The 25,376-nt window shown below is 33.1% G+C and overlaps 1 protein-coding gene across 4 annotated transcripts in view; it reads right to left on the reverse strand.

Moving 5' to 3' along the window:
- The window catches only part of ERBIN (erbb2 interacting protein), an 88,668-nt gene that overhangs the window by 21,765 nt on the left and 41,527 nt on the right, over positions 1-25,376 (reverse strand). For all 4 annotated transcript variants that reach the window (XM_087927227.1, XM_026717377.2, XM_026717369.2 and 1 more), the window contains exons 5-20: positions 18,871-18,949; positions 18,663-18,752; positions 16,720-16,776; positions 14,620-14,683; positions 14,151-14,225; positions 13,514-13,658; positions 12,491-12,563; positions 12,036-12,165; positions 10,718-10,833; positions 9,864-9,933; positions 8,413-8,512; positions 6,805-6,926; positions 5,473-5,643; positions 3,877-4,056; positions 2,787-2,901; positions 1,043-1,226 (exon numbers count right to left, since the gene is read on the reverse strand). In XM_087927227.1, the coding sequence (XP_087783353.1) occupies positions 1,043-1,226; positions 2,787-2,901; positions 3,877-4,056; positions 5,473-5,643; positions 6,805-6,926; positions 8,413-8,512; positions 9,864-9,933; positions 10,718-10,833; positions 12,036-12,165; positions 12,491-12,563; positions 13,514-13,658; positions 14,151-14,225; positions 14,620-14,683; positions 16,720-16,776; positions 18,663-18,752; positions 18,871-18,949 (1,771 nt within the window). The remainder of the gene's footprint in view (positions 1-1,042; positions 1,227-2,786; positions 2,902-3,876; positions 4,057-5,472; positions 5,644-6,804; positions 6,927-8,412; positions 8,513-9,863; positions 9,934-10,717; positions 10,834-12,035; positions 12,166-12,490; positions 12,564-13,513; positions 13,659-14,150; positions 14,226-14,619; positions 14,684-16,719; positions 16,777-18,662; positions 18,753-18,870; positions 18,950-25,376) is intronic.

The following is a 25,376-nucleotide window of genomic DNA, read 5'->3' on the forward strand; positions in this document are numbered from 1 at the left end:
TAATTGATTTTAATGGATTTTACCTAAGTTTGTATTTAACCTCATACAGTGATCAGACCAAGATATAATAAACTATTGTAAATACTGTGTAATCAAAAACCTGATTATAGTAATAATTTAAAATATTGTTCAAGAGTTTATTTTAAATCATCTGATAGTTCATTTAATATTTTTATTAAAATTAATTAAATTAAAAACTAAAATATGGAAACAAGGAGACACTACAGGAAAAAAAATGTATTCATTTGACCATGTCAGCGTCCCTGATGCCACAAGGTAAGCATAAGGAACAATAGTTTTTAAGAAAAAAAATGAAAGACAACCAAGACAAGGGGGAGCAGTAAAACCTATCTAAGGTGATAATGGGATTAAATGTCTTTCCAGACTTTTCTAACAAACAAACAATGTGACACACCAGAAAATTGTGAATTGCATGATGAAGGGGCAACCTAAAGCTTTACATAAACAGAAACATTGTCAAAGATTATTTCTTTATTCTGAATGAATTCAAATCTTCAAAACAAGATAGCAGAACCAGTTAATGCTTAGTTGAATCAATCCTGGTGAACTGGTGACATGCCAAGATAGCTGGAAGATAAGAAAGGTTGTCCTTTCTTCAAAAACAGGTAAAAGAATATCCAGAAATTCAATCCAACTGACTTTAGGATTTAGAAAGATGTTTCAGAAATGTATAGAATTAAGTCTAACACCATCTTGAAAACAATGCAATGTAAAGATTTAAGAACAAAATTGCCAAATTAATCTTATTGCATTTCTTTGATTGGGTTATTTTGTTAATGAATTGAAGGAATGAGGTAGCCATAATATACGTTGACTTTAGCAAACCATACAAGTACCTCAGAATATTCTGATTAGCAAACTAATTAAGCATCCTAGATGGCATGACAATTATGAAGAAGTAGAGAGGATGTTTATTAAATTTGTAGATGATACAAAATTGCAGAGGATAGAAAAAATGGACAAAGAAACATTTTATCAATATTTCAAATAGTCTTATAACATACTAGAATATTTCCCAAACCTGATTTTGGTATTGACAGTCATGGTAATTTCTCTGTCTGGAGAACACAATGATGCTTCTTGGCTACTGTCAGTGTTTAGAGATTCTGAATCCGACATTCGGGAAGGAGAGGAACAATTGCTATTATTCTGATTGCTGTTATGGGTGGGATCATCAGATGAAGAATCTACTGCTTTGCCGTCATCTGAAAATAATTTAATTTGATTAGTATATTCACGTTACTAACTCATACAAATGCACATCTATAGTATTCATTCAGTTTAAATGAGATTTTTCATAGCCAGTAAAGTCACAATACCCTGGTAGTTTGGAGAATAGCTTAAGAAAAGCACTTCTGTGTTGTTGTTTTTTTAAGAACATTTCTGAATGACTCATACTACCCTACTAAATATGCTTAACTACCTAAATAGTTGGTTTTACATTTGAATAAGCCAAAGAAACTAATTCTATACTAGTATTAGGATAAGGGTATTCCTCTCTCCCAAATAGTTCCATAATATTCTGATTTCATAGTATGTCATATTTAATGGCTCCATAAAGTTTTCATTTCATAATAATGAGCATGTTTGTTTTGTAACTTGCATGACTAACAGGAACAATCAGCTTTATACAAAAATACACAATTTTACTTGAAATACAGGTAAGTCATTGACTTACAACAGTTCATTTAGTGACTGTTCAAAGTTACAACAGCGCTGGAAAAAAAGTGACTTATAATCTTTTTTTAAACTTACAACCATTGCAGCATCCCCATAGTCATATGACCAAAATTCAGGTGCTTGGCAACTTGTTCCTATTTGTTGTAGTGCCGTGTTTGACAAGCAAAGTCAATGGGAAAGCCAGATTCATATAACAACCATATGACTAACTTAATTACAATAATTCACTTAACAACTGTGGCAAGAAAGGTCACTAAATGGGGAAAAATTCACTTAGCAACATAAATTTTGGGCTCAGTTGTAGTTGTAACTCGAGGACTACCTGTATTCACCGAGTATACAGGAATATATTAAAAATTTGTGAAATCATAAGGCAGCAGTTTGTTAAATAAGAACACTTGACCATTTCTTAACAATGAAAATCTTAACAAATTCTGTATTCAAATCCTATAAAATAGCAAATGTATTGAAGAGCACTTAAAAACAATATTAGGAATTTAAAGCATACAAAAAACAAAAATAACAAAATAACAACAAAACAATAAAGACTTCAAACACAAAATAGTAAAACTTTATCATCCTAATCTAACAATATTTGTACTAATTATTGACATTAAAATAACCCAAAAAGATTAAGATAATGCCAAACAGAACAGTCAAGAAAACTGAAAAGCAGCAAACAAACAAAACATAGTGCTCAGAATATCAAACAAACCAGGCTGCAAGGTATAATAAATAGTTGCAGATTTGACTTATTTACTTTAATACAAATTTGAGGATGTGGAAGACAACAAGCGAGAACAAACCCAAACAATAAGCACCGAAATGGGAGAAAAAGAATGCAGGGCAACAGCGACAAAATCAAATTTAAGCACACAGATCTGCCTTTACACAGCACTGGGTCTCTTTTGTTACCTAATAGCTCCAATTCAGACACAAACGACTGAAGGAGCATTAAGTAAAAAATATATGAGTATAGATGTATTTTTATGCCATTTTTCAAGCAAAACTCTTTATTTGCAACTTTAGTCATCTCAGAGAAATAGATCTCTTTTTAAAGCATTTATCACTGAATAAATGCCTACCTTTTTTGCTATTGCCAAGTGCTACTACTTTTGGTTGGTTAATGGAAGTTTCTATGAGAGGTGGTCTCATTTCTGCTACTTTCATTTCCTCATCAGAAGATAGTTCTTCTGATTCCTGTAAAAGAAGATCAACACCAGGTTTGTCAACATAACTACAATCTATTTAAACAGCCTTTTAGATCAACACAAGGACCTTAAAGCAGCGGTGTCCAACCTTTTTGGCACCAGAGACGGGTTTTGTGGAAGACAATTTTTCACGAAGAGTTTCGATTTTTCTTGCTCACCCACAGCTCAGCCCACCTGTGCAGTCCGATTCTTAACAGGCCAGGGACTGGTACCAGTCCGTGGCCTGATGGTTGGGGACCCCACCTTAAAAGATTTTCCACAAAAAATGCTTCTTAAGAGGTATATAGCTATATTTGAAAGCTAGTCTTCAGAAGAGAGTTTGCCACCAAAGACTGTAAAAATGTTACCTCACTGGATGTTTTAATTTAGGCTAGTAAAATATGGAATGCAGTGAAAAATGTATTTTCCATACTGAATACTAGGTAATAATAGTATATAGGATATTTGTAAGTTACAAAAGTCTCATCTAACTTGAGGCTATATAAAGGAAACATTTATTATACATGACTTCTTTTAACCATGCTGATTGAAATTTTTCTAATATTAATTCTCAGTTATAAAGCTAGGAAATATAAAAGCAATAGCAGCAATACTTATATTTTATTTGCACAGAAATAATAAAAATATATTTTTGAAATTTGTTACCAGGTAACAAATTAGGTAATTATTATTTGCATGTATTTAAATTTGCTATTCAGTAAAAAGTTTGGTGTTGGTAACCAGCAGAGCAATCCTATGCATGACTACTCAAATGCACAATAGTTTTGGGAGATACGTATAGGATTATTCTATTTTTAGGATGTAAGTATACAATTACCGTATGAAGTATGGCGTATGGAGTTTAGTTATTGTTTTAGATTTATTTAAAAAATGAAAATTATACACTCCTTATGTTTTATCCAAATTTAATGCCACAATGATAGAGATAAAGATAGAGAATAAGACATAAACATATATAAAATACCTCCAGAGTATCTTCATGGTTAACAATTGGCTTCACATTTTCTGTGATATTAACTTGATTGTTCATCTGTGAGTTTCTGGTACTGTTCTCATCATCTGATTCATTAGGTTTCTGCACACAGTTTCCCATAACATTCTGCTCTTTTTCCGTTTTGTTTTTCACTGGAGTAATTTCTGAAGTCTAAATATTTAAAGTAGTAAAGAGATTCCCATTGGATGAGGCCTCTTAAGCATACCAAGGTTAATATGCAGATATTATAAGTAACAATAATCAATATCCCCCACCTCCTCAGACTTCGATTTTGATATCAGATAAATTTAGCAGTTGTAAAGTATAACCTATTCCAGATGGGCAGCAATATATCTTGACGCATTTCAATAATAAAAGCAAGAATTCCAAAAATAATAACAAGCAGGATTTCACTCACAGGAGTGTGGGACCTTGCTCAACAAAATTAGCAGAATTGGTCACAAATAAAGTGGGACTTACTGCATGTTCAAACAAATGAAATAAAAATGCATTATAGTCTAGAGAATAGTAGTATAAATTCATCAAATCCAAAGTCTATCTATACTGGTCCTGACGCCTTCCTACCAGCCTTCCTACCATTATAAACTTTCATCTATACATGTAAAAAAAAGGTGCTATGTATTAATATATATATTTATTGATATATAGTTAAAACAAAGAAGTAAAAAGCTGTCTTAACAACAAAATGGGAAAACAATTTAATTCTATGCAGGATTATTAATTTCTTTTTTGCAATATATCATTTTTATTTCTGTACTTCTCTCAAAAATGCTTATAGCAAACATTTTTATTTGTCCAATCAAACCATATGCAGTAGTGTGAATTTGTTCCTTGAATTTCAGATATATGGTCTTGACCCAACATATTTCTGCAAATAAGAATAATTTATTTTATAACAGGGCATTAGTACTGGAATGCCGTCAAAATTCAATCAAATTGAAGAATACTTTGGGTTTTATTTCAAGGATCAACATTAACAAAAGTATAAGTTACCTTCTATTTTTTTTAACAGTAGCTTAGCCCGATGTGCAATTACTCATTCCAGGCTAGTAGTTGGAAGTACTCCAAGACCCTGCTCAAGCCAGTGTGATATCCCTCTGTAGAAAATCTACCAGCTTTATCTCTTCTTGAACAGAGCTGACCTGGCCATTTATCTGCTTGTAACTGACAATGCAGAGGGCTTTTCTGGTGATAGCACCAAGACTTTGGAATCCCCTGTTTTACTATCAGATTTTAAATGCTATTGTCATGTATTCTTTCTATATTCTTAATTATCACTTTGAGGCTGTTTCTGAAGGGGTTTTTTTTTCAGATTTTTAAACAATTTGATTCTTTATAGGGTTATTTTATTCTTTATCTTGGTTGTTATCTATTAGCGGTAATGTTAACTGAATGGGCCAGTCTGCCAAACAAAATTGTGAAACACCTAAGGGTTTTTAAAAAAATTATTTTCACAATAACTGTAGTTAAAATAAAAATTAAACAGTTCAAATCTTAGCTGCTCTCGAAAATTATTAACCGTGTGGTGAAATGTTAGACAATTTCAAGCATAACACTGAAACTAACCTTTACTCCTATATCCTTTATTGAAACTTGTTGGTTTTCTTGCTTTGCTTCTTTATTAGTTTCTTCTGTGTTTTCTTCATCTTTTAATCTGTGTACTATTGTTTGGACAGTTTTGACCATATTCTTCAGTTCATCAGGGTAAGGTGTTGGATACCTCTTCAAATTACCCTCCTATAGAAAATAAATCCATTTTGAAATTAACCAATTATAAATTGCAGCAAAGAGTGCTCCACATTCTGATCAATACAGTAAGTGCAAATACTCCTCAATTTACTACAAGAGGTACAGAATTTTGGCTGTAAATCTGGTCAATTGTTAAGTGGATCACCATGTGACCTGACTCTATTTTATAACCATTTTTACAGCAGTCGTAAATTAAGTCACCAGCCCATTAATAAATCAGGTGGTTGTTAAGTGAATCCGGCATATCCAATGGAAGGTTTTGGCTGTTCTCTGCCAGAAATTGCAGCCATGTGACTACAGGACGCTGCAACCAGTCATAAATGTGAATCAGTTGCCACGCACCCAAAATGCATTGGCCAGGGGAGGGGGAGTGAATTTTATGGCAGTCAAATCTACTTTATAGGCTGCAAAACACACTTTCTGAGGATGACATAACTTTAAATGATCATTAAATAAGGGCTACTTGTAACAGAACTTATATCTTGGGTCACTTTCCATCTGGACGATTGCAATGTGCTATACTTGGGGCTGCCCTTGAAGACCATCCGGAAGTGTTGGTCACTTTGCTCAGGTTACATCCCTGATATGCAAGCTGCACTAACTCCAAGTTTTCTTCCAGGTACAATGTAAAGTGCTGGTTATCACCTTTAAAAGTCTACAGGACACTAGAGCAGGTTATCTTTAGGGCCAGAGGTAGGATTCAGCAGGTTCTGACCAGTAGTGGAAATTTTGAGTATTTCAGAGAGCCAGCAAATGCCATCTCTGACTGGTCCCTCCCCAATCTATTTTCTGCCTCCCGAGTCCCAGCTGATTGGCTGGGTCTTCTTTTGTTGCCCTGCACAGGAGAACAGAGCTGGAAAGCAGGTTAGTGGGATGGGGAGGGAATAGGATTTGGCAGTAACCTTCCCCCAGGAGTGGGAAGTGAATGAGGATTTGACAGTATCCTTCCCCTGCCACGCCCACCAAGCCACGCCCACGGAATTGGAAGTAAAAAATTTTGAATCCTACCACTGTGTAGGGCCACGTTTCCCTGAGATTATATGCCCATCAGATTATCTACCTCAGCAAAATATTACATCCAAAGCAGTTTGTGATTCACCTGTAAAGGATGAAACTAAAGCAGGATAACAGAATAAAGCAAATACATACTCTAGGCGGTGCCTCTCTTTCGTCTTTATCTTCATCACATTCAAAAGCCACCTGAGCACGCTGCTTCCTTTGCTCCTCCCACAGTGAAGGATTGAAACTCTCATTATCAGATATGAACATAACTGAATGAAAGTATAAAGGTAAGTTAGAACAAATAAAGTAATTCACACAACAGGTAGCATTTCTTTTAAACCTTCTTAACAAAACAGATTGAATGCACTATAAACAGCTAAACTCAAGGTCCAATTTGAAATGAATGAAGTTTCCTTTTCTACTACTACCTGGCAACAGAGATAGTCAACATGTGATGAACTTTACTGAAATCAAACGAAAAAATATTTAGATCTGAAAACTCACAATGATCTTGTTTTTTTAAAAAATAAAATAAAATGTTTACACAGGCAGTCCTCAACATGACCAGTTACTTGCTTATCGTTAAAAATTACACCAGTACCCACCCCCCACAAAAGGTACTTACAAACCCAGTTCTGCTTCTACGCCCCCCCCCCCGCGACTCATGTGACTGCATTTTGGACACTTGGCAACTCGCCATTTATGGCTGTTTGCAGTATGTGACCCCCAATTCATGATCTTTTTGCTGAAAAATAGTATATACTTCTGATTTTCAATAAAAAAGCCCGACAGGGTCATTAACGATCCTGGCCATCATTTAACAACTGCTGCAGTCACTTTATAAGTATGGTATTTGCTTAACAACTGTCACAAAAAAGGTCATAAAATCGGGTCAGTCATTGTGAGGGTCTGCTTTATGTCTGCCATGACTTATGACATAATTGGGATAATTATCGTGAGTTGAGGACTACCTTTACTAATTGCTCTAAGTTTCACAATTTCAATATTCTGTACAACTGAAAGCCTGCTGAGGAAACAAAACACTTGTTTTTTTTTCCAAATTTGTTAATTTATATTTTGGACCAGATATTGCACTCACACTGTCCTAGGGGCTTCAATTATCCGTGTTTATAAACAGTAATGAGATAAATTATGCACAACAAATCTATTCATCTCCTCATCCCAATTATAAAGACTTGATAAAGCATGAAGTAATTTATAAAATAGATAATGTGGTTCCATTCCTAATGTATTCCAGAAAGCAAAACCTCCGGCAGCTCCCAATCATTTCACGAAGACTTCTTCTATATGCAGTTTAACTTGTACCTTTTCTTCCTTTTATATGAGACGGTAGATATGAACTACTTATTTTAATCTGAGCCATAACTTCCAATTTATTCTTTACTCAATGCTCAGAGTATGGCCAGAACAAAGACACAAAAGACATTCATTTATAAGTGCTGTAAAGTTACAGTGTAATGTATCTAAAACAGCAGTTGTTTAGATGCTGTCTCACAAGTCTGTAATTTGCCAAAACCTAAAAATCTTTCAGAATTCTAATGGTCATTGTATCAATATTAATACTGCCATACTGGTGAGAGCTATAGAATTTAAATATTGTTAATACTTGTTTCTCCATTGAAACATGTTCATGGCTTTTGAAGGTGTTTTGAATTTCTAAGGTCAGGCAAACAAATCCAATCTAAGCATTTTTATTCCAAGTAGCATTTGTAAAATAATCAATATAATTATTACCATCTTCAGATCTTGGTTGTTGTGGGAACATATAATTAGTAACAACAGTTTCCTGTGTTTCTGGATCAACTTCTTTTTGAAGTGGAATGAGAGGTTTAGACTGTGTATGAAAGAAAGGAACATTTATGAATGCATATATAGATTATGCAGGTTAAACTACTACAATTTGTTTTTTTTTTCCATCTAATTTTATAACTTGCTGTAAAACATTAAATATGGTTCTTTAAGACCAGTTCAAAATTTGCTCTGGATTATTAGATGACTCGACTCTCAGATCTCAAAGGGACAGAAGCTGCTACCATGGAATAAAGCAACAAGTTCTACGAATGATTCATTGTGCCTGACTCCACAGAATCTTATTTCAGTTCTGAAGGTATAGTGATAAGATAGTTACTGTATACAGCTCCAAAACTTAATTTATTATATTTGCTCTGCCACATCATACTAAGAGATAAGCCATTATTTGGAATTCGTCATTAGTAATTATTTGGACACAAAGCAAATCTTATGTTGATAGCAAAAGAATATCTAAGATATATAACTGTAAGATAAACATGCACTGAAATTACATACACACACACATTGCCTATAATCCTGCATATTTTGTAAGCAGCCCAGAGAAATCTATGTGTGAGTTGGGCAACTATGTAAATGTGATAAATAAGTAAATAAATATTCATGTTTAATTATAGACCACAATGGGTATATAATGTGAGGTGGGTCACACATTATATAGAAGGTGGGTCATTAGAGAGAGCTTATTTATAAAAGTCATATATGCCTGTAAAAAAATTAGTAAAAATCATGAAACCGAATATTCAATATGTTATTTGTTCAATCTATGAGGAAACAGATACAGTTCAAGTATTCATTCTTCTTATGGAAATACCAAAGAACTCAATTTCCAGTAATTAGACAAGCATATGTTTTACTGTGTAAGTAAAACTGCCTTTTATATTTTACTGAAACATTTTCCTTCCTTCCTTCTTTCCTTCCTTCCGTCCTTCCCCACTCCCTCCTGCCTTCTGCCCAGAATGAGACACAGAGTGAGGGAGAGAGGGAGGAAGGCTTAAACTTTTCTTAACTAGCAAATTAGAAATATAATAAGCATTATCTAACCCAAGAATTTTCAACTGCACTTTTATAGACATGGAAGGGATTTCTTAAGAAACTGAATAATAACTGCTCTGAAGAGTTTTTTGAATATCTAAAGCCCTCTCGATGACAGTTCTTTCTCTTCATTTCTGGGCAAAGTAACAATAAAATATTTTTCTTATCAGACACAAAGCATCATATTCAATACAACACTTCATGATAAAAATATCAAATATACAAGCCAATATTATGAAGTAATTTCACAATATATTTTCAATTCAAATGCTATTTTTAAAGAAAAATATGTTTCAAGGGAAAATATAAATACTAAATTATGAAATACAAATACCATTTACCTGATTATCTGATAACCACAAAGCAGTCAAATGTTGCAGTTGCAAAATGCTATAAGGCAAATACTTCAATCTGTGAATAAAAGTCAAGATGACTGTTTAGCTAATCAGCAAATCAAAAACAGTAATAATTATTTATTAGTAAAGTATAGCTATAAAATAGTCATCTTTCCACATTCTTATCCATTTTAATTGTATAATTTTCTCTTTTTAATTATTATTGGGTTTACAAATTATTCTTGTGGTAAGTTCAGCCCTTTAAGTAGTTCCAGACAGTTTTACGCAGCTAGACTATGACTAAGTTCAGAAGCAGAGCTCAAGTAACACGGTGGTCATAGGAGTAAGCATTTGCACACTGCTCTGGAACATTAAATAATACTGTATAAATGAATTAAAAAGAGAGGCAAAAAGAAAAGAAAATCCACCATAATTTCTTCCATTTGTCACTTGGTCTCCCTGGTGTGAAATACTTTCCCTTATCTTGCCAACACAACTGCAGCCCCTGTAACCTTTAAACTTGTCTGGAATGAAAGCACAGTTTCTCTTGCAAACAACTATGTGTTTTCCTCTGCCCATTCCTGTCTAAATTCTTAAGTCACATTTTTAACGCTTCCTAGACATATCTTTTCCCACCAACAAAAACTATAAAATAATAAATCAAAATATTTTATATGAAGTATGCTTTACATAAAGAAAATCTATTACATGTTTATTCCACCTTCATCCAAAGAAACAGTAATTCCCCATCACTTTATGCTCATAACAATGCAATGTGGGAAATAGTGATTGGATTAAATCCATCCAGAGCTTCATTGTGACTAATCGAATATTCATGCAAAATAATTTAAGTTACAAACCTATTATCACTTAAATTTATAACTTTTAATTTCTGCATATCACCCATTTCCTCTGGAAGAACCTCCAATTTATTAGAATGAAGAAACAAAACAGTTACATATTTCCAGTTTCCAATCTGAAATAAATAAACATAATTTTGCAGAAGATTATTTTATCAATAATAAATGTATAATTGCTATTTTTCTGTTGAATATAAAAGTATATTTCAACATGTCAATTTTGAATTACCAACATTGATGAGAAAACATAGCTAAAAGATCATATTTCTGATTATATTTAGACTTTCTACTTTGCAGAAAATATATTTCACACTGAGATTACATGTATTTTTCTATCTAATGTATAGGAAGGCAATCTGCAGTCCTGAGCAACTCTTGTGCAGAACCTGGAAATCCAGTTGGTGCCATCTAATTAAGATAAGCCAATAAATACAGACTAAGATACCTTACCAATTGTGTCCTTTATCGTCAATTCTCTAAGTTTAAATACCAGAGCATCTAAGTACTGGAAGAAAAAGATAACCTTTGCACAACTGCTTCTGTTATAAGATCACATGTTTTCTGAATCGGGAGGCCCTTTAGACAATTATAATCTATGCTATAATCATCTAACAACTCAACTACTGCAATGCATTCTGCATGGAGCTGTCCTTGAAAATCATTAGAAAGATTTAACTGATGCAGAATGCAGCAGTATGGGCATGACTTGTATCCTTCTGTGTGCAATTCAAGATACTTGTTGTCTCTAAAGCCCTGCATGGTTTGTAGAAAGAGAGATCAGCAAAACATAGTCTATCTCTTTAAGTCTTTCCATTAGTGGAAGAGCAAGTTTGGATTCACTGTGCATTCTAATAACAGAAAAATCTTAATGCATCATCAAAAAGGGTATAGAACATTTAGAGAGACTATTCATGGTCATGAAAACTGGATCCTCAATTTCCAAATATCAAAAATTGCAAATTTTGTCGCATACAGGAGCAATGTTCCAGATGGTAAAAAGTTTTTAACAGGTGTTTTCTTCCCCAGTTCCCCACTTTCTCATTACAAAGTAGTTACATTCTCCTAAACATTTATCATTTTTATTTCTTAAGATTTATATCCTGGTTTTTGAACCAATTTGTGCCATAATGAATCATTTGGTAGATGAATATACTTGAGTATATTTATACCAGTTTTCCCAGAATCAAGAGTTCCAAAATTAGTTTCTAATTTATGTCCCCCCAAAAAATTAAAGTCACATTCTACTAGTTTTTTTTAAATATCTCAATAAATCTAAACCTATAAAGACAAACAATTGGATCCATGAATAAAAGCATACCTCCGGTGGCAATTGTGTTAAAAAATTATGATCTGCAGCAAAAGTCCTTATATTAGAGAACTGTCCAATAGATGAAGGCAAAGTTTCAATTTCATTGAAGCTGCAATCCAGTTCTTCAATTGATGTTAACCTAAACCAAGTTGAATAAATAAAATCGGAATTGGCTCATTTTATTTGTTAGTAGAATGTAAATTCAAGTATGCAAAATATAAACACTACCAATTGAAACTTGAATCATACTGATTTGGACAAAGATCAATATCCCAAATCCCTATAAACCTCCAAAATAATTTGAATCTATTGGATATGCAGGATTATAAATTTCAAGATGGTTACAAATACAAACATCGGGATATTAATAGATTTGAAAGGCATTGGGTAATCTATTTAACTTATTCATTAAGAACCATTAAAAACAAAATGTTCTTTGTTAAAGAAGATGTAGAAATACCTACCCTCCTATGGAATCTGGCAAGTACATTAACTGATTTTCATCTATTTTAAGAACTGTTAATTTCTTTAGACAACCTGTTGTAAAAGAAATATTAAAATGGTAGTCATTCAGTATTCATATAGCAATCCTCATCACTAGAGGAAACATGCAATAGCAATCTCTCAACATATCTTCCATTTTTTATATGCAACTATTTCATTGTATCCTGTGCAAGCCTGAGTAGCAAGATTATTTTAGTCCTAGATCAATTGCAACCAACATCAAACCACATTATTACAGAAAAAAGTACTTCTTTTAATTTATTGTTATTTATTATTAAAGGATAACGATGGATACTGTCAATTGAAGTGAAGAGAAAACAATTTATTTGCAAGTGTCCTTGTGGCTACCACAGAGCAATATCTAAAACCATAAATACTTCATAATTGACAGACCTAATACTATATTCCCTTTGCCAGCTCTCTGATCACAAATAAAGCTGAACTGGGATGATGAAAACTCTAGACTAATAAATCTGGCAGCCAATATATTTTATAGCACTCTAACTAATGCAAGTCAATTTTGGAAATATTAATCTATCTACTGCATTATATTGGATTTATTAAACCATTGTCATGGGGGTGGAATCCTTGGTGCTCTCTGAGCTTGCTTTGTTTTCTTACAGATATTTCTTTACTCGAACTAAGTAACATCATCAGAGCTAGTCTAGAGAACAACTAGCACTAATGTTACCTAGTTTGGATAATGAATCATCTGTAAGGAAACAAGCAAGTTCAGAGAGGACCAAGGATTCCTCATGTCAATCCTGAGCTACAAATATTCTCCTTTATTACTATCACCGTCATTGTTTCCACTGATGAAATTACTTTTAAGTTAACTTCAATATAAAATTGTTCTTTAAAATAAAAAAAAGACAAGGTATACTTTTTTCTTTATGTGCTACAAAAGTACATTTATGGTTTAAATAAAGACTGCCAAAATGTTCTCATGGTTTTATGATATATTTATAGCTAACAATACTAACCAATGGACTCTGGCAGCTGCTGAAGTGAATTACTAGATAACAGCAGGTCTTGTAAACTTTCACATCCTGAAACACCTTCTTCAAGAGTTTCAATATTGTTTTTGGATATATCCAAGTAGGTCAAGTGCTTCAAACTGCCAATAAACTGAAAATACAGAGGCACTGGTAAAATACAAAGCTTGTGAATTAAAACATGAATATACCCTACTCTGCAGGTAATGCAAATTAATTATAATACAATTTTTATTTGCGATGACATCAGATCAAACTTATGCTCTGTTACAAACTAGGATGTATACTTTAATCAAAGTTTTACACAATCCAAATTTAGAAAAAGACATTTCATTGTGGGATTCTACTAAAAATTTTAACCAATTCCCCCTCTCTATGAATTCAAGAAAATTGATATGCTATGTGAAACAGAAAAATTAGTCCTGTCCTTTTCAGATTTTTATTCTGAAGGTATATTTGTTCAGTGTTTGCTGAATGGAAAGATAACTTTTTTCATGAATCTCTTTCTAGAAAGGTGACTAGCATTCTTGAACATAATTATTCACTTAGGCATTAAACATACTACTGAATTGTTATAGTAGTTGTAATATAAATATAAAATATAACAATAATAGATATACATTACCCCTGGAACAAGTGTTAGTTTGTTATCATCCATCCAAAATTCTTTTAACCCACTTAATTGTTCAAGTACTTCAGGCTGATAGAAATTTAAAAAAAACATGTATTTTTATAACAGAATATTTAAAAGGAAATACAATATTAAGAGAGAAATATTGAGAATTTTGCTAATTACTTTCATTTATTTATACACAGATGTTTTACTCTCTGCTCAAAATCTTTATTTTTACCAACTATTATTAATTACATAAAACCAGAATTGTCAGTTCAATGCATATTTTCAATGTGTCACCAAAATGCCTCACCAGTAGCAAAGAAAAGTTGAGAAAAAGCACTCAGCTTTAAAATGACATAACTCAATACAGTTAGCTTAGAAGATAAAAGTTAAGACAATTTCTTATCTGACATTTTCTAAAAGATTTAAGGATATGACCTTTTAGCGAAACTGTTACTTAAGTGAAATTATTACTTACCACTTCTGTGAATTCATTACTTCCCAGATCTAGCCTCTCCAACTGAGTCAGTCTGTTCATGGTTCTGCAGAAATGAAGGAATTAAAAGTACTTAAGAGGAAATGTCAACTATATCTTATTTTCATCTACTCATTCTGATGTATTTTAAATGAGCACTACACATTTAACAGTTCTAGAAAACATAGCAAATAGGATCAGAATTCATAAAAAGTAAGCAGTCATATTATCTTATTACTTAAGATTAATTTAATTAAGATTAAATGATTTTGCTCTAAATGGTAGCATCTTCGTATATCTTCGTTTCCTGTGTTTTAATCTAATTGTAATAATTACTAATAAAATTTATATGCCCTTTATTTAAAACAGCAACTCTGTAAAGAAAATAAATGGACACAATCCATTTATATATACAGATGCTCAAAGCTAAATTATGAGAAGTTATTTGTTAAAATAATAAGGCAGGATACAGATAAAATAAATTAAATTGAAGACAAATGGACAGTCCATTATATAATGATGGGAAAGAAGTTAAAAATCAAAATTATGACATTTTTGTCATAATAAAAAGGACCTATTAGAGAAAACACACAAAACTCTATCAACAACTTTTTCACATAAATAAAATTCACAAGGGAAAAAGAAAAAGCAACATGCTTCCTGGATACCCTCACCAGCAGAATTAGAATAGCAAATTAGAAACACAAGTCTATCCCAAAGCCTCCAACACCAACCAAGTATTCTATTATTACCAAGTAATAATAGAACCTAACCAAGTAAAAACAATCCAACCTCCCACAATAGAAACTGTGGAACAACACTATTTAGGTGAGGACAAACAACTGCAGCAACACCGAACACGAGAAAAGGAATCAAATCATCTCTACAACTTTTCCCAACAAAATGGATACCCCATCAACTTTATCAAAAATGACCCCATCAACTTTACCAAAAGTGTCTCAACCTCAGCCCAATATAGCACAACCAACACAAGCTATGAAAAAGGATAACATTGCCAACTTTGCCATCAAAAACCATAAACACACTATTACAACCATTACGGTTATTGTTACTACTGCTGTAAACCAACGAATGCGCTCCAAAAATCCTAAGTAAACCAAAAGATCCAGCAGACCCCAAAGAAGAAACAGGAGTCACCTACAACATATAATGTAAGGATTATAACTGCCACTATGTAGGACAAACAAGACAAGCAGAATGCATCCAGTATCAACTAGCAGTCAGAAGACACGATGAAAAACTCTTTAATTTCACAGCACATGGATAGACTTAATATCATAGTTTCAACTGGGAAACTGAGCATCCAGAACCAAAAAAAGTCCAAATATACTAGAGAATTCCTGGAATCCTGGCCTTCAGACAAATCAGCCATCAACAGGCACAGAGAGATAAAGGGGCTATTTACATCTAACCAAGTCAGAGAACACAAACAGAAATGTTGTCTATAGATACCCCTCAAGTTATGACCATTCATTAAGGAACAGTCTGAAGTCACAAGAACATGATTACCATATCCAAGTAAACTGCAATCATATGATGACAATTTCTTATATTCCCTGCTGACTTCTCACAAGCAGAATCAATGGAGAAGCTGGCAAGAAATTGTGGTCACATGATAACCCAGAGAGTGGTCATTTCATAGTCGTAACTGGTACTGCTGGAATTGCTATTTCTAAGCAATGTGATCATGTGACATCGCACTTAACAACTGCATGCCTAGCTACAGCAATTCTGGTCCCAGCTGCTGTTGTAAACTGAGGACTGCTGTTGCACTGCAGTTATTTAAATATAGTTATGGTTTTTAAAAACTAAATGATAAATATTACAGACCTAAAAATGCTTTCAGAAATTTAAAAAAGGACAATGTGAATACAGCTATAAGGGAGAATTACTGTCAAAACGAATAATTGCGTAGTTAGATGAAAAAGAAATAATACATAGTAATTCCAACAGAAACAAACCTCAAACAAGAAAATGGTCCTAGAACATCAAAACTACTCACAATTGATTTAGAAATTCTGATTTTCATTATATTTAATGTAATTCATACCAAAATATATTCAAATATCAATGTATACTTACTTTGGCAACATTTTTAACTGGTTTTCTCGAAGTTCTAAAATCTGGAGTTTCGTTAACCTATAAAAGAAATACAATGAATTACTTTTTGAGAAGTATGAAATAAACCTATTACTATAACAGAGATTTGATTTAATTTGCAAGTTTAAACTATTAAAACATAAATTTGTGGCCTTAGCTAATAAAGAACATCCCTTCAAACCATGCTGCTTGTTTTCTCTAATAGATTTTTTTTATTTTACAAGAATAAGTTTCTAAGATCAAACATAAGTAGAATTTAAAATTATTTTAAAAAGTAAACATACAATTCAACTGTTTTTTTCCCCTAAAATTACTTTACTGATTTTGTCTTCCTGAATGGAATCTTCTCTATTTCTGAATAACAGGGTTCTCCAATTATGTTAGCCTAGTCTTCCTACTGATCAAAATAAATATGCATGTACTAGTTTTTACTGTCATAACATGAGGTATTTTTTCCTTACAAGTATTTAAAATTGATCTTAATCTCTGAATTCCTTTTTATTTAATATCCTCCAGGGTGTTTGTCTAAAACAGAACTGCAATCATTCATTCATCTACTTTGTATTCTCAAACCAGTGACTTGGATTGGGCGTGACCAATCAGGAAAACAGTTAAAACACAATATAAACAAAAAATAAATACAAATAGTAGCCAGGAGATATCATAATTAGTTGGTGTCAGCATAACAGGAAACGGGGCTCTTCATACACACTGAACCCCATATAGGTCTTCAAAATCTTCCAAAAGATCAACATGGTCAGGACTATCAAAAGAGAAAGTATTTTAGAGCAGGGATTTCCAACATTGGCAATTTTAAGACTTGTGGACTTCAACTCCCAGAGTTCCTCAGCCAGCTTTGTCCACAAGTCTTAAAAGTTGCCAAGGTTGGAGACCCCTGCTTTAGAAGGCATTTGCTACAGCAGAAAAGACATTCCTCTTGGTCCCCACCAACTGGCATTCCTTGTCTGATAGAAGTCAGTAACTAAACATGATTAATCATGCTCTAAACTCAACCTTTGATCAGTTTCCACCTCAAAATTGCATTGGATATCTGCTTTGGGGTTTGGAACATTGATTTTATAATCGTGATTTGTGAAGCTTGCATCTGTGAATAATTTAGGTAGGGGCTTAGCTAGGAACCACAAAGCCATTGATTTTGTTGGGAATAATTTGAGAGTTGAGGAGAAACGTTTTCCACCTTTTGCACAGAAGGATATTAGGATGGGAGAAGAGCCTTTTTAAACCTGCATTACCATTGCATTGACCCCAAAAGGCAATATCTGAATTATTGAAAACCCTTACCTACTGAATGTCCTGCCTTTTCATTATCCAACAAAGCTTCATGAATGTTTTAACAGAGACCATTATGTTGAACTTCTGGAGGCCTAGTACAAGGTGATTTTCACTAAAGTAGCATTCTAGGTTTTTGAGTGTATGCTAAGGCCAGCTGGGATCTTTGAGATAATGGTTGCATTATCTGCATAAAGCACAAGTGGAAATACTTATCTGCCACACTAGGCAGATGAACATTTGGATTTGAGATTTTTTTTTTTTTTGCTAATGAGTTCATTTCCAAATTGAAGAGACATGGTGCTAAAATGCATCAATGCCTGACTTACCTATGTACACAAGATAAAATTTAAAATTAGACCTTGTGAATCACAACTTGTTCTCATCTTAGAGTTTTAATATGATTTCTAAATTACAAGCAAGAGCTTCAAGTCAATGTCCAATCCCTCTCTCCCCATAGAAGTTTTGCAAAAGAATCCAATGCTGACTTAAAGTTAACAAAAACCATGACTTGAGATCTACTATAGTTCTGAATTAAGATATTTTAGTACAAGGACATGGTTTGGAAGTTTCAACATTCAATCCTGTGTCATAGCTAATAGTGACTTGCCTTTTTAAACTTATTTACAACTTACCTGCCAAAATTGGCTGGTAAGAATTCCAGAAAAGCATCATTCAGATATAATTGTGTTAGGTTTAACAACTGTGAAAATCCATCTGGAAGCCTAGATAAATTTAAACAAAGATAAATTTAACAAATACAAGATCATATTCTTAACCTGAAGGCACATGTAATACTCATTGTACAACACATTTAAAAAAAATTATTACAACAAAACTTACTTTGAAATAGGATTTACACTGGCCTCAACAATTGCTAAAACTTTACAGTTCTTGATATTTTCTGGAAACTCCTGTATACCTGTAGAATCAGAGCATTAAAAAATATCAGAAAATGAATAATGTGAGTTTAAGTTATAAAGATATTACATGGGAGATGACATTTAAACAAATAAAATGTTTTTTCTGTACCTTATTTATAGCCAAAAGATTTACATTTCATCACTGGAAAGACAAGATATGGCTCAAATTCTGCAGTGGTCTGCAGAATTTACTCATATAGCTTAGCTAATAATAATAAGTCTTTATTGATTAGCCCTTGGACCATATCAAAGTGCAAAGTTCCAACAACAATTTGTTACTAAAATTTAATAAAACCAATTCAAAATGAAATTTGATAAAATACTATTTAAAATGGAACTTGATAAAATACAATTTAAAATGGAATGTAGACAAAATACGATTTAAGATGAAATAGTAATAAAATACAATCCAAAATAAAATTGTAATAATGTACAATAATTTAAGATATAGAGAAAATATAGTAACATTATATTTCGGAGTCGCCCTTGCAATCTGCCCCAATCAATCCCACATATGCAGATCTCAACCGAATCATTTTGTTTAAATACTGTGCTACTTTAAATCTTATTTTCAAGTTCTGGCAGGACATAAGGTAAGTTATTTTGATATGGGTATCCCAATGGGTTATTCGTCTGATATATAGACCAAGATCATATTAGCTATGAATGACTGTAACAAATCGTGGCTTCTATTTATTGATATATATGTGCCTATTAACGTATAGTCTGCATGTTGGTTTCTTTTCTTAAGAATTCTTTGTTTTATGCATGTGTATTGTTGCACAACTACTTCTCTTTAATTGTGCGATTATGACTTTTCTGTGAATTAGAGAAAGTTGAGTAGTAATAAAATGCTCCTATGAAGGTGCATTTACACTGTAGCAGCAATTTTTGAACTTGTTTTTTTATTTCAAATTTTGATTGAAACTACAAAAGGCAGAGCATTCTTGGATAAAAATGTAACCGCAAAAGCATTTGCGAAGCATAAACTACAAAGTTTGTATTTGGTTAGCTAATATAACAGGGTAGTAAAAATTGAACTACAGTGAGCATTGAACTGGTTAAATGTATTAATTCCTAATCTTATTTGAAATAGTGGCACAAAGTTCTCCCAAGCAGTTTTTGTGGAACACATTTAATTCCTTCTGTCAGCCACTGGAAATAACATAAGCTCTTCATGAGGAACTGAATTCCATGTGAGCATCCTTTCAGTCAATATCAATTTTGAAAGAATAAAAATAGGTTTTCTGTCTATCTGCCTTGAGCTTTTGCTCAGTGTGAGATAGTCAAGGAACAATGACACTCGAAACATTACACTTTGAATGTGGAATTTATCACTTAGCTACAATGCAGACATCTTTTTTTAAAAAGCAACTCATCTGTTCCATTCTATAAATATTGAAGATGGTACACAATAATAAATTTGAAACTAAATATAGCAACAAGGCATTTGAAACAATATATCTGAAATTAATTGAAGTACCTAGTAAAAACAATGATCATACACACTGTCAGGTTTTTCTTATGTACAAACAAAAACTAAGAAGACTCATGTTTTAACTGAGTCCTGTATATCCTGCATATCAATATGTTAGTCTTTGCTACATTGTGATCTTTTTGATCTGACAAGAATGTGTCCTTATTTATTTTATACATGTTCCAAGTATAAAGATGCCTAGTATGTGCTCAGGTAGATCCAATTAAAATTTTCTTCTTAAAGATTGTTAATTCTGTGCTAGGTTAGTTGCCGAGTATGAAGCGTGAAAAACTAAAGTACTTGAGCCCAGACTCAAAAAAATGATTATCTGTTCATGATGGAATCATAAAATATACAAAGAAAGGTCCATTTTCTGTGTAATTATGGATATTATCCAAGATACTGGTAAGATCAATCAGATCAACCACATGCTTGCTATGTTTCTACCGGCAGCAACATTGATGAATATCTGAATATAAAGTTACAAGAGTCCTTCCGGGTTTTTTTAGAAATAAAAGACCACTTAGTAGCTAGTTTGAAAAACCACTGAGAAACTACCGGTTTGTTCCTCGTCGGTGTTGGTATGGAATCCGCGATTGTGAGCGGTTTTGCCCGAGCTCGCTTGCTTGAGGGTCCCGATCAGGATCGGAGCCATCCTGATGGGGTGGTGAAGAAGGGGGAAATCGCCTGGAGGTTCGAGGGGAGCTGCAACTCCCCTCCCTGACAGGAAAATCCCTCCCAAAGGCAAGCTGCAGCTGTGGTCTTAAAATGGCTACCACAAAGACTAAGAACATTCCGAAGAACATTTTGTGCTGGAGAGAGAAGTAGTGAGCAGAGTGTGAACCAGGCAAAGGACATGGCTTTTGAGGTACCCCAGTATCAAATTAAAGGGCTATTTTGGAGGAAGGTGTGTGGAAGTGGTGACCAGAGAAAGTAAGAAAGAAAATGGTTTTTACATTTGGATTTGATTATTCTATTGGACTAATTTGGAGGAGAAATTTAAAAGAAAATACATTAACACAACAAAGGTTTAAAAATTAAATTGGACAGATATTGAACTGTGGGCACTTAAAGGGCATAACTAAATGCTGGAATTGAGTGTGTTGAAAAGAATAGCCAATGATTGAAATTAGTGAGCTTAATAAAAATATTATATTCAACAAAGAAAGTTAAAAAGAAAAAGACTCAAGAGCGCCACCTGATGGTAAAACTTTAGTATGTTTTAAAATAAGTGTCTGGTCTTTTTGAGACTTTGGATTTTGGAACTTGAAAGAAAATAAAACTTTATTATTGCCAGTAATTTGGGAAACGGTTGAGAGACCAATTAGAGGATTCGGAATAAAGACTCAAGAGTATGAATTGTTGAAAATAAACTCAAACGATATTGGCTGAAATAATATATTGGACTCTGAGATTGAATATATCTACTAAAGAAAAGGATTTCAGCTATTAAGGAAGAGGAAAGAAAAAGAAAAAAGGAGAAGATATAATGGAGGAGCTACTTGTTGATATAAGACTGGACTCATAAAATATAAGATCACATAAGCAAAATACAAGGGACATGATAAAAATCAAACTTGAAATGTGTAATTATGTACTACAGAAATTAGAAATGGTGACTCAGCATACACAAGAACATAATAAACCAGAGTGGGAGGAGTTCTATAAAGAAGAAGCCAACTCAGAAGGACAAAAAGAACAACAATTATTTAAGCGGGGGGGGGGGAAGAAATTAGAATTAAAAATTTGTGGTCTGATGGGATGATAAAAAGAGAATGGTTCGGAAAATGATTAAAGAGAGAAGGAAAAAAGCAGAAAAAGGAAGTGCAAAAGAAAAATCAAAAGAGGGAGAGAGAAAAGTTTAATAACTGGAATGAGACAAGGAAGGGAGTAAGAATGGGGGGGAAAGGGAATTAAGAGAAAAGACCAAAAAATAAAGAGGAAACAAACAAGGATGAAAAGAAGGTACACTGTTCAAAGAGTGAAAGATAATGGGTGAAAAAAAAGGGATAAGGAAGGGGATTCTGCAAAGCAATGTGTTGGGATGTATAAGAATATATTGAAAATAGCATTCTGTAATGTACAGATGATTTATAGAGAAAATATAATGCGGAATCTGAGAAAAAATGTATATTTGTGTTTTATACTAGATACAGAGACTGATATTAAGGAAGAATGAAGGTGGTTAGTTCGAATTATTAACTAGAGGCTAGTTAATAGTTAATAATTATTAATTTTATATTTACAGATAAGGATTGATAAAATGACAAATGTGACAGAAAAAAATATGATAAATGACAATAGAAAGGAGATGAGAATTTTAGATAAGATATGAGAATATGCTAAGAAAAATGGAAGGAGATATATTAGGATTTGGAATTGAATAAATGAACATAGAATTGAGATGAGAATTTTAGATAATATTGTAAAATAGGATAAGAGAACATGAATTGGGATTGGATAAGATAAGCTTAATATTTAATAATGATAAGGATGACATAATATGAAATTAAACAAATAAAATGAATAGGTAATTATGGTCATGTTTGTATTGAGATGTGAAACCTGGAACCATACTGCTTGCCAAATGAGATTTTTTTTAATTAAAAAATAAATAAAATGAAAACAGGGAGTAAATTGAATAATGGAATTACTAGGTATGTTTAACTGATATGGTGGTAGCCATTTGGAGAGAGTAAGATTGAAAATAAATATTAAGGAAGTATGAATTAATATGAATATATGCAGTGAGAGATGTATGATATATATGCCACACTGTTAATGTATTGTTATATGTAGATGGAAATAAAAAAAACTTTGGAAAAAAAAAGAAACACCACTGAAATGTATTATTGGTTAAAACAATATCGACAATAAAGAAAGCTGATATTTTGTCATTATGTCTTACTGAAGATTGCAATGAGTGCCTAGTGCTTTTTTTAATCATGCAAATGATAGCAGTAGCTAGTTTACATACTCCATAAAAAAATCTAGAACAGCGGTCGCCAACTGGTGGGCCGTGAGAAAATGTTGGTGGGCCACACAGAAATCTCACCCCCAGAGCACCACCCCAAAGCAATTAATCCAGTCTGCGCAGAAACAAAGGGCTGCGCTGGCCACATGGCCCACAGGAACCCTCCCCGCCCGCTCACTCCTTACCCGGTAAACTTGCCTGCTAAATTTCTATTTTTCGGACCATCAGCTGTTCTGCTATGCCGGGAGATTTAGATTAGCTAGGAAACAGAAAATGGTTGGGTTTCTTGCTTTCTAGCTAGTCTTTAGATCTTCGGCTCTGCTTTTAAGTACAGCCGAACCTCCCTTAAGACTGAAGGTTTGCTTGCAAACAAATTCAGTGCAGACTCACGGCAAGCAAATTTGAGAGACTGAGCTAGCCGATGGCAGATAGATAGAATGATTCTATGAGCAACTCAGCAACTCAATCTGCCCGCTTTGCCTGATTTTGGGTAAAAGTTGCTCTTTCTTTAAAATAAAAAATTCAATATTTACATGCATGGTTGTGTTGTGAGTTAATTTTGTGAGTTTGCTTGCAAGCAAATTTTATGTGACAGACTGAACTAGCCAATGGCAGATAGATAGATTTTTGAATGAATCTGTGATTCTGTGAGCAACTCAATCTGCCTGCTTGCTTTGCCTGATTTTGGGTAAAAGTTGCTCTTTTTTATAAAAAAAATTCAATATTTATATAAATATTTATAATATTTACATACAAGCCATGCCCAGCCAGTCACATGACCACCAAGCCACACCCACAAATTAGGCCACAACCACAGAACCAGTTAGTTGTCCCTGGGATCAAAAGGTCCCTGAGGTCCAAAAGGTTGGCGACCCCTGGTCTAGATAAAGGAATCAATGTTTTACAAGCTATCCATGTTTTTTTTAATGCTTCTCAGAGTTCAGAATTGTGGGAAAGGTTATACTGGAATTGTATACACTAAAATATTTTATTTCTTTGCCCCACAAAGAAAGTATGACATTCTGTCAAAATAGTGATGACATTGTGAAATGAAACTGAAAATCTAGGCAACAAAAAGAAAGTCCACCATATAACATTACAATAGAATCAGCAATTGGAGTAGATCACAAATATTTACAGCAATCTCAGTTTTCAAGAAGGCCCTACTAAAAGCAGATTTGGAGAAGCCATATAATTTGTTGACACATAGAAATTAATCAAATAAAAAGTATTCAGTGATGAAACAAAAGAGAATGCATCACACCTGCCCAATTGAGAATAAACATGGAATGCTAACCAACTGCCAGTGGGAAAGAAGGAAAAATGGAAGAGTGATGCTTAAATTCTAAACAAAAAGTATCACAAATTGAGGTAATCTGTTGTAAGTCACAATTCTAGCAGTACATTTTTTTAAACAAGGTAACTTATTTGAGCAATAATTAATGTCAATTTGAGTTTGACACTTAGGTGTGTATTACTTATAAAACAGAATTCACATGTTCCCCTTCTTTCTTGCATGTCTGAATAAAGGAAACAGGAGCCAAGCTGGATTTGATATTGTTTTTGTTCACCTAGGTGAAAGCATCTAAGCAATTTTTACTGATCTTGCAAAGTAAATATGGACAGACTTGGTTAGGACTTGAAGGCCACCATGAATCCATAAATGTGTCATAAAGTTATATCTGAAGGAGGCGATGGCAGATCCAAGAAAACTAAATTAATGTGTCCATAAAATAGTAATTGTCAGGTTGATGTAATGATTAATACACTGTAACAAACACAATAAAAAGTGTTTGCTACAGTATATTATGCAGTAACAAACACAAAAATGATTCTACTGCAAGCAGATAAAAGCTCTCCAGTTACTATGACTTAAAATATATACATCTTCCATAACTATAGTCTCCAGTTTATTCTGCTTGCATAAGAAAGCATTATACAGGTTACTTTCAACTTCAGTTGTGCCATTCCAAAG

Source organism: Pseudonaja textilis, chromosome 2 (genome assembly GCF_049901715.1).
Source record: "Pseudonaja textilis isolate UNSWEBS1 chromosome 2, rPseTex1.2, whole genome shotgun sequence".
NCBI classification, from domain to species: Eukaryota; Metazoa; Chordata; class Lepidosauria; order Squamata; family Elapidae; genus Pseudonaja; species Pseudonaja textilis.